The 13,970-nt window shown below is 44.5% G+C and overlaps 1 protein-coding gene across 5 annotated transcripts in view; it reads left to right on the forward strand.

Moving 5' to 3' along the window:
• LSG1 (large 60S subunit nuclear export GTPase 1) overlaps positions 1–13,970 on the forward strand; it is a 33,055-nt gene that overhangs the window by 946 nt on the left and 18,139 nt on the right. For 2 of the 5 annotated variants that reach the window (XM_075158402.1, XM_075158400.1), the window contains exons 4-13: positions 357–443; positions 1,314–1,400; positions 3,508–3,568; positions 4,291–4,467; positions 5,715–6,143; positions 6,450–6,551; positions 7,355–7,498; positions 7,810–7,933; positions 8,553–8,632; positions 9,284–9,457. In XM_075158402.1, coding sequence (XP_075014503.1) covers positions 357–443; positions 1,314–1,400; positions 3,508–3,568; positions 4,291–4,467; positions 5,715–6,143; positions 6,450–6,551; positions 7,355–7,498; positions 7,810–7,933; positions 8,553–8,632; positions 9,284–9,457 — 1,465 coding nt within the window. Of the gene's footprint in view, positions 1–356; positions 444–1,313; positions 1,401–3,507; positions 3,569–4,290; positions 4,468–5,714; positions 6,144–6,449; positions 6,552–7,354; positions 7,499–7,809; positions 7,934–8,552; positions 8,633–9,283; positions 9,458–10,583; positions 10,722–10,815; positions 11,368–13,970 lie in introns of those variants that run through there. The other 3 variants (XM_075158399.1, XM_075158403.1, XM_075158404.1) reach the window with 3 other exon arrangements.

Genomic DNA, 13,970 nt, shown 5'->3' on the forward strand with positions numbered 1-13,970 from the left:
GGCACCACTGGGGCTGGTGTGTCCAGGCCACCTAGTAAGCCTTTCCAGAACTCTGTGCGTGGTGGACAGAGAGATGAATCCCCCATCTTAAATGCCCTATAAATCTTAGCTCGAAAAAACAGCTTTGTGCGATCTAATGTGCATAGGATAGCAGCCTCTCAGCTAGTGGAGTTTAGAAGGAACAAGAAAACAGGCGTACTTAAAGCTGCTGAAAACAGGTGCACGCACATCTAAACTATAACCACTCAGTGTAGCTGAATGTGTGGTGCCTGTGTTCTTTATGGATGTTTATTGCAGTAATGTAACTGGTCTAATTGCTGCTTCTGATCACTCACCCCACAATGTGCTTGTTACAGGCCACAGTGGGATAGGACAACCAGTGCGGAGGACTTGAAGCAGGCGGAGAGGGAGAGCTTTCTCGAATGGAGACGACAGCTTGCCCAGTGAGTATGCCACTTGTGTCTGGGTAAGTAGCTGGTGGCATTTGGAGACGCAGGAAGCAGCGGGTTGTATTTATCCTTGCTGGACCAATAAAATTGATGTCTTGTCAGTAGCTCCCTGTACTTGTTCTAGAAGGCTGGACATCCCAGCCACAGTCCAGACACGGCTTTGTGGTGAGCTCTGCAAAGTGCTCTTGTGTGTGCGTGTTCTTGTACTGTTTACGGTTAAAATTCTTCAGGCTGGAGTGTGATGTTCTGCTTTTGCCTGTGAAGTGGAGGAGTGGTGAATGTGTCCTCTAAGAGCATCAGTGCCGCTCTGAATAGCGTGCAGTGCTGCCAGCCTGCGTACAGCAGCTTGTGCTGGTCCGGTGCTGCATCTGCTGGCCTGGAGAGTTAGGTGGTATCTGCTCACACACTGCGAACCCGCGCTTGCCCTGAGTAAAGTCGTTCAGGCGGTGGTAACAGCAAGTCAAGGATTGTACAGAGCCATTTCGGGTGCCATTTGTTATTTTTTCTAGGTGGTACTTGATTGAGCAATAACTGCTGGCATTTGGGATAACTTCTCTGGTTTATTATTGTGGCTCTGAAATTTCACAGGCAGACTTTTGATGAGTTTTTGCTCTTCCCATCATTTACCACTTCTCCATTGGCATGATCAGGAGCCATTGTGTCGCTGCTGAACCAGTGCCACTGACACCAGTTTACCTGGGCGCTTGATTCATTTCCAAAACCAGCAGAAATGGTACTTACTATATGAGTCTGATTTGATAGCTCTGTCTGAAACTAAAGCCTCCTGGATCTGAGGAAGAACTGGTGGTGTGCTTATTGCCTGACATGAGCCAAATATGACGTCTTTTTTCTGTTTTGCCTTAGACTTGAGGAAGAAAAAAAGTTAATTCTAACCCCGTTTGAACGAAACTTGGAATTTTGGCGTCAGCTTTGGAGAGTTATTGAAAGAAGGTAAAGTACAGCACTATCCACTTTTAAAAAGTAATGTTTAATGTGTTTTCCTGAATTGAAGCTTTTGAGTCAAGCTTCAAGTGTCTGAGCACAGGAAAAACAATTACAGTTAGCAATGTTTTATTATCAGCTCTGAAGTGATTTTGTTTTGAAGTGACCAAAATGTGACGTGAAGAAGGGCAGCTGCTTAGTGGTGCACGCTAGCTCTCAGCACTGCGGTTCTGCAGGGGGTTTGCTGCGAGTCTCGGATGATTCTTCAGATGCTGCTGCTCTTGGCCTCTTCCAGTATCTCTGTGTGGGAGGCCTCTTTTGAGAATGTGTCTTTGAGATCTTTTGCCAAGATCAACCCTTTCTCCTCTTTCTGAACCAGACAGCTGCAGCCTGACGCTCAGGGGCAGGAGGCAAGGGAGATCAGCTAAATAACGTTGGGAAAGAAAGAGCCTCTTGGTGCTTGGCCTCTTGCCATGCAGAGAAATTGCAGCAGTACACAAAAGACAACAGCCTGTCATATCACAGAAATAGCTTTGTTTGCTCTGCCGAGCTGTAATACAATAGGAGTGCTATCTGCTACATCAATCTAACGGGGGCATTTAATTTCACTAGTAATTAAGTTTGACATCATCTTGTCTGATTTTCCTAAAATTGAAAAATACTTCACCAGTGAGGTCATGGTGAGCTGGTCCCTTCACAGAAGTGGCTTTGTACGGGGTGCTGCTGGGCCTTTGGCCAGGAGAGAGCTGGGTTGGGAGCATCCACTGTAGGGTATCATGATATGCAGTGTGAGTGTATTGTGTGTTTTGAGGTGGCTGGAATGTGTTCTTAATGCCTTTCTGCTCTTGTTAGAGCTTTTTAGTTCATGTAGAGTGAGGATGCTGTCTCAGAATGGAACGGAAAAGTCATCTAGTCCCTTACCTTGCCAGATAATTTGATCTGTGTCAGCCTTTTCTTGTGTTTGCTTCAAACTAGCTCCCAGCGGTGTGATTCAGTAACTTCTCTGTATCCCATCCAGCACCATGGTGTCAGCTTTCTCTTGTATTGATCTTTGAATTTCTGTAACTGTTCAGTACCTCTTTGTACCCATGCGGCTTATGAAATGACTCCCTTGGGGGGTTTATTGATTTTTTTTTTTTTTATTTTTTTTTTTCCCCGTATGTAACCAGCTGACTAGTGAGGCTTGAAATTCTTCCATTCAATCTGTGGTGTTCTGAAGCTGTCCTGAGTTAACAGAAATCCCTGTCAAACAAATAGAATCAGCACATGGCAAGCAGTATTTTAAATTACCTGCCTGGAGAAGTTCTAGTGGAAGAGGCTGTAGTTAAATTTTCCCCCTCCTTTTGAAAAAAAATAAGCATGAGTGCCTCTGGTATCTGAAGCCAGTGTGTCTAATTTGCCTGTAGAACTGATGAGTCTTGCTCATACATGTGGTGGCAACCTCGTTTCCTAAAAGCTTACATGGGGGAGCAACATGTTTTACTGGAGTCTTAACACTATTCTTTCACTCTCCTCTGCTTTTTGTGTTAAGAAGAGCACAAAGGAAATTCTGAAATGCCTGATAGCAAACACTTAGAATCTACAGGTCATTTGTGGGAGACTTTGTGCATCTTGCTCCATGCAAAGGGGACAACAGTGTTCCAGAATACCTTGCTGTGCAGGAAAACCACCTCTTCTTCCTCTCTGTAGCCACCCCAACGCAGTTTGGGCATAAGAATAGACAAAAATAAAGTTGCGTTTTCATAGTTTTTAGTAATGTTCTAAAGGATAGAATACCACTACTCTGGTTCTTGCCCGCTGGCCATTTCTGAAGGGTAGATGGATTGGCAAAACTCGCCTGCTTCCTTTCCCCTTGCCGGCTGTACAGGAGAATTAGCCAAGTGAGGCAGAAATACTGTACGGCAGTACTGGCTTGTAGCGTAAGCATGGCTCAGTTGGGGGCTGTGGGATGCTGAGATGCTTTGTTAATTTAGTAAAGGTGCTTAGCAGGATAATACAGTTAAAACCATTAAAATTGCAAGCAAAACCTAAAAGCAAGTAGTGTGCTGTGCCTCGCTGCTTTCTTTGAGGCAAGGTAAGAAAGAGTACTTTATGGGGCTTTCTTTTATTTTTGCAGTGATATTGTAGTCCAGATAGTAGATGCTAGAAATCCCCTTCTGTTTAGATGCCAAGATCTGGTAAGTAAACCACTTTCTTGAATGTTGTCTTCATTTTATTTCCTAGAGTTTATATGGTTTATTTTTTGTTTAACACATTCAGCCACTTTGAAGCTGTTCTGCTGTTGTACCTAACTGGATTATTTATTTATGCAAGTATTCTGGCATCAAATTATTTTTCTGCAGTGTTTTTTGATGATTCACACAGAGCGTTGTGGATTTAGAGGCAGTTCTGCAGACATTATACGGCAGATATTATACTGCTCCTCATTACCCACTAGAATTGTCTGTACTTAAAGGAATTGTTCTCTTTAAAAGCATAGTGGAATAAAAATGGGTGAGGATTACTGTGCTGAAAGCGAAGGATTAAGAATTATTGAAGTGACAACTTCGTAATGATAGACTATAAAACGCTGTGCATCAATAAGATATGAAACTGCTCAAATAGTTGATCTTAAGAGTTCCTGCTGTGAGGTGCTGATTAATATCTTGTCGTAGCTCTAAGCAGACAAGGTGTTTGCACACGTGGCCAGAAACAGCCTGTATTGCGGTAGCTGCATGCTCCAATTTGTTCTTGTAGCTGTCTGCTAAACACCGGTTCCATCTAGCCCAGGGTTATGGTAAGCTTAGCTACACTCGTGTGGAGCTGGATGGGGTAACTTGTCTTGCTGCTCTTATATCACCCTGGGGGGAGGAGGAGTCCAAACCAGAGTAGGAACTGAGCCTTCTCTTGTTTTCTTCAGGAAAGCTACATTAAGGAGGTCAGCAGTGACAAGGAGAACATGATCCTGATAAACAAAGCAGATTTGCTGAGTGAGGAGCAGCGGGCTGCTTGGGCCCAGTTCTTTGAGAAAGAGGGCGTTAAGGTGGTGTTCTGGTCAGCTTTGGCAGAGTGCAGACGGCTATCTGGAGAAGCAAAGGTACTGTAGATGACCAGTTCCCACTGGATATGTGCTGGCTGCCTCTGATGACTTGCTTTTTACTTTTGCGTGTGACACACCTGAGCACCTTTCTAGGAAAGGTACAGTTCTTGTCTCAAGGAAGGATTATTCTAAGGACCTATGTGGCTCTAAAACAGCATTTTAATGATTGATTCAGAGACAAAAGTGAGGAGAGTAAAATGGTGAACAAAGTGGTATGCCGTTTGGTTGCTGTTCATAGTGCTTGCAATTTCTCTTTCAAGGTTAATAGCATGATAAATAATACTGAACTAGAATGTAAATTTGTTCCTTAAGGCTACTGATGAATAGCTACAGAAACAGCCCTTGTAGATCTGTCTGCAAACTGTTAACTCATTGACAGAATTGGAATCCTTTCCAAGAGGGATGCTGTGAGGGATGTGGTTATCTGTACAGAGGATTTTTCTCTCCCAGGGAGGGGAGGTGTTTCTTAGAGAACGTAAAGTACCTGAGAGCTTTTCTTTGCCCAGTGGAACAAACTGTGCTGCTGCCCCGAGTTACGTGTTTTCAATAGATGCCACTTTCAGGTTTTATTGGGTTCATCTGTTACAGCCATCGCTATTCAGCTATGGAATATCCCAGATCTCCTTCAGCTGGTTTACAGTCCTTGGATAAAATGTTTTTTACACATTGATTTAAAAGCGAGACTGAAAGTGTTAGTTCTGCTTTCTTTTTTGGAAGGAAACGTCAGAATACTATTGTTATGAAAAGGTCTTTCTTTTTGAATGTGAACTGTTAGCAGGGAGGAAATGTAAAGAGTTGGACTGAAAACAAGACAGTTGAAATTATTTTAATGAAATATTTAGACCTGAAACAAAATGGCTTTGTTCTGAACATTTTGAAAAATGTACATGCATTCTATTACTAGGAACACTTGATAATTTTTTAAAAAAAATATTTGCTGGGTTCTGCTGCTGCTGTGTGTAAGGATGCTGTGGGTGTGCGCGCATTCAGAGTTGTGCTTCTGGAGAGAAACCTCTAACGACTTCAGAATGAAGCTAACAATCCCTCTTGGAATACTTTTGTCATTCTCCTAAAATGGGCTAGTTGTTTCTACATAAGACCCCTAAAAAACTTGTGTAAGCAGTGAGTTGTTGGTCCTTGGGATCTGACTGATGAAAACAGTTGCCTGCAGTGCAGCAGCTGCGGTCAACAGCAAGACTTAGTGTTGTCTTTACATTTCTTTACATGAAATACTGTTCACACAGGAACTAGACACTGAAGATGTAGCAGAGGACCTGAGTGATTCTGAGGATGGAAGCTCCGGTCAAGAAGATGATGATGACGCACCACAAGATAGCACAGAAAGCACATCCACAGGCAGTGCTTTGCAAACTGTAAATCAAGTTCTGGTTAGTGATGGTGACAGTAGTGATGAATATGAAGACTGTGAAGATGATGAAGAGGAGGCCTGGCAAACCTGTTCTGAAGATGAAGGCGGGGACAAAGTAAATGCTATTGCCCCAGAGAGGATGGAAAGCAGGACTGATGGTGCTGCAGTGCAGCATGTAGTGCAGGAGCAGAACAGGAACATCAGGAACTTCAGCCATCTGGTACAGAGAAATGAGCTGCTGGAGATACTCAAAACCATGCACAATGGACCAAGGGTGAAGGATGGGGAAGTAAATGTTGGGCTGGTGAGTTGGACTTTGTGCTTAAATGGAACTTGCTTAATCTAAATTTTAATTCCATATGCCTTCCATGGGAAAAATTCGTCCTGTAGCCTGGCTTCCTATAAGGGTAAAAAAAACTAATGAGCACAAATCACTGAGGGTTTTGTGCAGAGATTAATTTTGAAGTTCCTGGAGCTCAGCATTCCCCACTGCTTGCCTTAATTTTTTTTAGTACATTTTATTAAAGTACTTTTGTGTCAGAGCTTTGCCAGTCTTCTGGCATTGCCCTGCCTGATACCATTGTTACCATTCCACTTCTTTGTCGTCTAGGTGGGTTACCCTAATGTTGGCAAAAGTTCGACCATCAACACAATCCTTGGAAATAAGAAGGTGTCAGTGTCTGCTACACCAGGCCGTACGAAACACTTTCAGGTATTGCTAACAAAGAGCATTGATCTTTTTATTTTTTTTTTTTTTCCCCCCCAGTGGAAGAGAGCTTCATTATGAACTGGTTGTAGCCGAGTGGACTCACTGAGAACTTTGTTTGCCAACCTGAACTCTGCCCAGCAGAGTTTAGGTTCACGAGGGGTGGGCTTGATGTATATAATTTTGGAACTATAGTTCTTGCTTCCAAACTCTTGCTACAGCTTGAGAGTCACTCGTAAGAGCTGCTGTGCAATGGGAGATATTTTCCATCTCCTGATTTTATTTAAGTAGCTTGGCCCTTGTTTTTTCAACAGTCATGAGGAGAGAACCTCTGAAAAGTGAGTGTTCCTCTGAATAGCTTAAGGTCAAACTTTCAAACTATCCTTTTTGTCCGCAGTCTAACCGTGTTCATATTGATCAAGCTCTTAATTTTTGGTAGCAACTCCAATGCTACAATGAGCATTGTGGGATTTGTACTTGTGCAATCTCCTACCTGTTTCAAAAGGTCCAACATAGTTAAAGGTTTCAGGAGTGCTTTCTCCTCCCCCATCAGATTGGAGAGCTCAAGATCTTGCTGCCCCCATCTGGACACCTTATTTATGAACCTTGGAAGTGCCGCTGTCTTCCACATCAGTTTTCCTTAATTCATTGGCTGGGGCCAGCAGGGCAAATGTCTGTGTTAGCAGAATTTCTGCTTATTCTCATTTGCATCCTTGTTCCATCTATGCATTTGATTGTTTTGTTTTGTTCCTTTTTGCTCCATGGACACTGACTTGCCTTGGTGAACTCCTCGGTTATTTATTGTGTAGACCCTGTATGTGGAGCCTGGCCTGTGCCTATGTGATTGCCCTGGTCTGGTGATGCCATCTTTCATCTCTACCAAGGCAGAAATGATTTGTTCTGGAATTCTGCCTATAGACCAGATGAGGGACCACGTCCCACCCATTTCTCTAATATCCTTTGCATGGGATTTGTAAGAATGTCTGCAAGCGTTGGATCTGGAGCGTGCAGTGTAGCATGTTCCAGCCCTGCTAGGGGCACACGTGCTCATGCGTTGAGGGTGGGGGGACACACATTGGATAAAACAGCCCTGCTGTGTTGGTCTTCCCCATCTCATATCAAGTTTGTCTTGTGTCAAACTTGCATCGTTTTTCTGGTTTGCAACAAAATCCAAAAGTCATTCTTAATGTGTGCTCTTGGAGTGACTAGGGCAAGATTACTTGTGTAGCTGAAAATCACCAGGTGGTTTCCTTTACTAGCATACATTTGCCAGCATATCCCACGAAACGTTTTGGAAGCAACCTATGGAATAAATATCATAAGGCCGAGGGAAGATGAGGATCCAGATCGGAAGCCAACAGCTGAAGAGCTGCTAACAGCATATGGATGTGAGTGATGATCCCTTTAAAACCTATTGCCTCTGCTGTGCGCATGGTCCTGAACGTGGCCTTAGGAGAACTTTTTAAAGTTAGGCCCAACTCAGGTTTGTCATGCAAAAGGAAGGGCCTCTCAGGAACAGCTAATCTCCTGTTTGTTGCAGTGGTGCTTTGCCAGCTTTGTCTGACAGATGTAGTGATTGTGTTGAGAATGTTGGTGAAATGCCCTGCCAGTCTGTGTAGCGTGATGCTCTCATCCTTCTAGATACCTCCCATCAACTGTGTCTTGAATTAGACTTTGAAGAATGCAGTGAAGGTTTATCTCCCTTGTCTGATTCTCTGATGCAGCTAATCTTCTCTGGCCTTAAAACAAAACAAAACAAAAAAAAACCCAGCAGGTTTTCTGGTGTTGGGGAGATGCCAGCTCTCATCATTCCTTTCAGGTTAGGATGCTTCTGCACTACCTCTACGGTCAGCAATGTTCCCTTTTTTCCCTGCTGTCCCCAACAGAAGCCTCCTCCTAAGGGAGTTTTTCTGAGAAAGGATACAAATGGGCAGCTAGGCAGCAGAGAAGAATGTGTTAATTCTCTTGTTGCACGGACACAGAATGTACTTTGGGTTTGTTTTCCAGATATGAGAGGCTTTATGACAGCTCATGGACAGCCAGACCAGCCGAGATCAGCTCGATACGTGTTAAAAGACTATGTCAGTGTAAGTGTTTCCTACATTTGGGTTTTCTTTTCTGCTAGGAGGTGAATTGAAGGTTCACTGGGGCATGAAGGAGCACAATAAAGTGAATTCTATCTCTCTGGATAAAATCACCATATATCAAAATACTCTTTAAATTGGGCTATTTTTATGTTTTAAAAGAATAAATGGAATTTCTGAAGCTGCTTAATCTTAAAAAGATGATTGCTTAAAAATATGATGCTAGCTAAATAAATTATTGTATCTCTAAAATAGGCAGCAGATATTCAGGAAACGAACCCATATTGTATAGTTGGACGAGTTGGACTGCAGTTCTGAGTGTTGTAATACTGCATGCTTCTACAGCACCTCTTGGCAACTTATTGTTGAGTATTTCTTAATAGGATCCTCCAGTACTCCTGAGAGTTTTGCACTGTATTGTTTGCAGCTGGACACTGCAGCTGGAAATGGTGCTTTGAAGTAGAGGTGGAACAGTACTTTAACTTAGAAGTCAAGCCAGTTGTTGCCTGGGAAGAGAAATAAAGTGTACCGATAGTCTGCCAGTGCGAGCCCCTGGACTTCCAGGGCCCTTCTTAGGTTTGGAGTTGTTTTCTTTCCTCTCTGGGTCTTTCTCTGAGTTTTTTTGGTAATAACTGTATTCCATTGCTTTCACAGGGGAAGCTGTTATATTGCCATCCACCTCCTGGCATTGACCCAAATGATTTTCAGCACCAGCATCAAAGATGCCCACAGAGCAGAACTGTGCAGGCCAGTGGACAGGTGAAGCCTGAGAAGAATACCAAAGCAAAACAAATTGAAAATGTGGTGGACAAAACATTTTTCCACCAGGTAAATTCTGGAGGAGATTTATTCTAGGAGTTTTTACAGCAGCACTGCTGTGTCATAGTTACTGGAAAAAATAGCTTTGAGGATGGAGGGGTGCTGGGTTGTTAATGGTGTTAGATGCCGTTGGCATCTGCACTTAATTTTTACCCGAGAGCTCTCTGTTCTTTTTATTATCTCCTAAATCACTGGGAATGTCCTAGGTGACTGAAAGATAGCTATTGAGGTGCGCATAGTTGATTTTTAAAAGGTCAGCGGCGTGACCCTCATCATTATGGTCCTAACATCAGTCTTGAGCAAACAGGAGAGTGACTGGGAAGAAAGACAAGGAAGGAGGGTGGTGTGACACAGCAACCGACCAGGAACATGGTTTTGGACTAACAGGTCCTTCAAACTTTCCTTTCCTGAGATGATGTATTTAGGGGACATGATAACCTTCTTTGAGACAATTGATTTAGTACTACATGGTTGTTTTGACTCAGAACCTGAAATCAGATGAAAAGAACACAGAAACAGATTTAAAATCTAATTCAGAAATCTCAAAATGAAGTGGGAAATGGAAATTTCTCTTAACTTGTGTGCTTCTTGTTAGGTCCCACAAGGATCTGTTTTGCCCCTACACTACTGAAAAAATGTATTAATCACCTGTAATGAGATATCAGATCCATAACTGATTAAGTCTGCATACCTGACAAAGATCAGAACAGCGTGTGTTTAGCAGTGAAGAGGATGGGTCACAGAGAGCATGATCCGTTCTGCTTGGCTAGCTGGATATGAACAGTATTTGTTTCAGCACAGCTAAAGATAGTCATGCATTTTGAAAACAAGAACTCGGGCCCTTTTGAAAAACAGTGAGCTGTTTTGGAAAGCTATGACCTGAGAAGAATTTTTGGGATTACCAGACTCTTCCTCTGGCTGCCCAGAGTGCTGGCACGAGCAGTGAGCTCCGGCAGTGCTACCCATGCTCCAGACTTGAGCAACTTATTTTAGTCTCTGGCTTTCACAGACGCCAGATTTATTTGCAAAGACAATTTGTTGTGTGCAAAGCAGAGACTGTGAGAATCGATCCTAGCGCCATAGCTAATGTCTGTCAGAGCTCGGTGTCTCGTCAACACTCCGCCTCTGCTTGCAGTGGTAGACACCGAGGACCTGGCGCGGCGAGACATGGCTGCAGACAGAACTGGAGCATGCTGGCAGGCTTTGACTCAGCTGCGTGGTGTGACCTTTCCTGCAGCTCTGGAGCTGGGGGCTGAGCAGGTCTGGTAGGGTTTGAGCTTGCCTGTGCTGGTTTTAGTAACATATCACAGCTCCTTGTGGTTAAGTATCTTCTCATTGGTCACTGGTGATTATATCTCCTCTTCCAGGAGAACGTTCGTGCCCTGATGAAAGGCGTTCGGGCTGCAATGGGATACCGGCCCGGCAGTGGCCTCGTGCCTATGACTACGCCCAATCCTGGGAATGTGGTAGGAAAGCCCTGGAAAAAACATGGAAACAGGAATAAGAAGGAGAAAATTCGCAGGATCACTAAACACCTGGAGGCTTAGCTGTGGCTCTGGCATCTGGCCTTTCCGGGGCAGGGACTGCACTGTCCTGCAGGCCTGAACTGAGGGGGGAAAAAAAGGATAAGCAGGCATTGCTAGCTCACCTGGGAACTCTGTGCTGTGGATTGGCCTGGGCAGGGGATAAGAGTGGGCTCTGATAGTTGGAGCTCATCCCTTCCAAGAACAAAAGAGACCTGCCCGTTCGTGTTATCTGGAAGCCAGCCCAGACGGTTGACTGCTGCTGAAACGTCCTTTCAATGGGAGCAGATGGAGCCATGCGGGAATGTTTTTTTTCCTTCCACAGAGGATGTATTTTATAGCTGTTGGGATCAAAGCAAGCCCTGTAAAACTGACTAAAATCTTTAAACAGTTGAATCTGAATGAGTGATGTTTGTTACATTTTGAGACGCTATTGCTCATCTTTTTTTTTTTTTTTTTTACTGCTTGTTTGTTGATTTGACAGAATACTTTAGTGTGTTGAAAAATGAGGTAAAAGGATCTTTATTGCCCTCTTCCTTGTCTGCTATACCAGCCCTATTCTGTAGAATCCAGTGCTGAAACCACTCCCTATCTCCCAGCTTAAGGCAGAGCAGAGCATGGCATACCATGCAAGGAAAATGCTGCTTTTATGTCCTTCACACTGAGCTGGTATCAGTTGGTTTTCTGTGTGACTTCCCGTTGGTATTTTAAAACATCAGCTCTGTGTGACTGGCCAAAAATCTGGTGCTAATTTTTCCTTAAATATATTAGAGATTTTACTTCCTATATGGTGCCATGTTCTGTCTCACTGGCCTGTTAGCTATTGACCTAGTTGCAGAAGTGTCATAGTAGCAGATTTTAATGCGTATATTCGTATTGGATGCTAAAAAGACTATACTTACTTGGGGTCAGACTTAAGTGAGATTTACTCCTTGGTTGCCTTGCTGAGAAAATGTTTGTGCACTTTGTCAGTGCTCTTCAGTCCAGCACAGGGAGTAATGATAGGACTGGAAAGGCTGGCAAAGACAACTTGTGCTTTGTTTTTAGGTGGTGAAGCAGAGTAACAGATGATGCTGGTCTCTGATACTAAAAAAAGGGATTGCTCTCTTGTAATTTTGTGCTTTTCAGGCCTTAAGTGTGGGTGGAGAGATGAAAGCAACTGCTGAGCAGCAGATGTGGGGTGTGCAACCAAGCTGCTTTTGGCTTTGTGACCCTTTGTGTGCTTGTCCTTTACAGCCAATTCGCACTGTGTATGCGGAGGGTCCCCTGACAGCAGAGCTCTCACCTCGGCTCCTGCTTCCCCTGGAGTCCCTGCTCTCAAATTCTTAATTACATCAGTGGAGGGAAGATATTTCCCTGCCACTTGTAAAACCAAAGCATAATTATACTGAACGAATACGGTCAATGGTATTTTAAGTCAGTGTTCCATAGTGGAAAGTAGATTCTCAGGAGATACTGTTTAATCTGGTTCTCCTGGAGAAGGTGATTTTTGCCGTTGTTTCCTGAAGAAATTGTGCCCTAGCCAAATAAGTCTCTGAACAGACTTTCCCCACCCTGCTTGGAGGGATGGTTTCTGCTTTTGTCCCTTATAATATTTCAGGGACCTGATTGCTCAGAAATGCCCGTTTCTTTTTGTCCTGTCTTTTGTGAAGGTATTATCTGTCAAATTACCTGTCAAACTGAAGTTGGGGTATCCTTTATTGAAGTTTTTACAATATTTTTTTTCTGTTCTATTTCCTTCAAAGCATTTTGAATTCTTTGTTCTTGATGCACGTATCTGGGTTTCCTTCTTTTGCCCTCTCAGCCCTTTCCTGCCAGCTGGGTCTCCCTGAGCCTCCTTGCTGGGCAGGCTGTGTCCTGGTGTGGACACTTGCAAATCCAGTGAATAACAGCAGTCCCCAGGGCCTGAGGCTTGGGACGACTCTGCTTGGTGCTCACAGAAACCTTTGGGCACAAGACCTGCCCAAACACTTGCAGTGTTTGCCTGAGTGAATGGAGAATAATGTAAATGTAAATAAGACCAAGCAAATAATTGTTAAATGCAAACTGCTCCGTGCTGTGCTAAAAGACTCTTGCCTTGATAGAAGAAGGACCAGAAACAAGAGTTGTGGACCTAAAGGCTTGTTAATATTTTATGCTGCTATTGAGCAGTGGGCAAACTAGGTAATAGGCGAGGATCGTGGTTAAATTAATGCTTTCCTGGGGTGGTTTGTTCTGTTGCTGAACTGCATCCGCCCTGCCCTACCCTTGCTGGGGAACGCCAGCCGGGCTGTGTTGACAGCTCAGTGCAGCACACGCGAGCAGCTGGCAGGCATGAGGCAACGGGGGACTGCTCTGTTGTCAGGAGCCGGCACAAAGGAGGCGTTGTGCTTCGCTCCGGCCACCTGCTGAAGGAGCCTCTCTCTGCTGCTCCCGTTGCTTTCCGCAGAAGCCAAGTTTCCATTTTTGAGTGTTGTTTTCTTAAAGTGCCTTGTGCACGTAGAGGGAACGCGCGGGCTGCAACTGGCTCCAGTCTGTTCTTTGGGGTCCGCAGCGCGTTCAGCACCCCAGCGGTCTGCCTGCCCTTTTAGGGGACTTTGCTTTATAATTAAAGCAGTTTGTTTTCCTGGCTGATGTCGTTACCTGCTGCACTGATACGTGCAGCAGAAGCGCAGAGCTGGCTTGGGAATATGGTTTGAAGCTGAACTTCCCTTTTACAGTATCTTGTGCTTGCATCATGAGCTATAGTTTTCCTCTCAGCAGCGCAGGAGCTGGAGCTGCGCTTCCCCTCCAAGTCTCTTCTGCCCAGTTTAGGGAGCCCTTGTCCAACAAGGAGTCTGCTCCCAGCAGCGTGTGGTGCTTTCTACCCCGGGGGTGGTGCTGGGCGCTGTACCTGCGGGGCAGTGCTGGCAGCCCGTGGTGGCGTTCCCGGGTGTGACTCCCCGGGGCTGGGCGAGAGGCTGCAGGGCTGCTCTGCTCCGACATCCCGCAGTGTCGAGCGCGGCTGGGCCTGTCCCTCT

This window comes from Calonectris borealis, chromosome 9 (genome assembly GCF_964195595.1).
Source record: "Calonectris borealis chromosome 9, bCalBor7.hap1.2, whole genome shotgun sequence".
Lineage (NCBI taxonomy): Eukaryota > Metazoa > Chordata > Aves > Procellariiformes > Procellariidae > Calonectris > Calonectris borealis.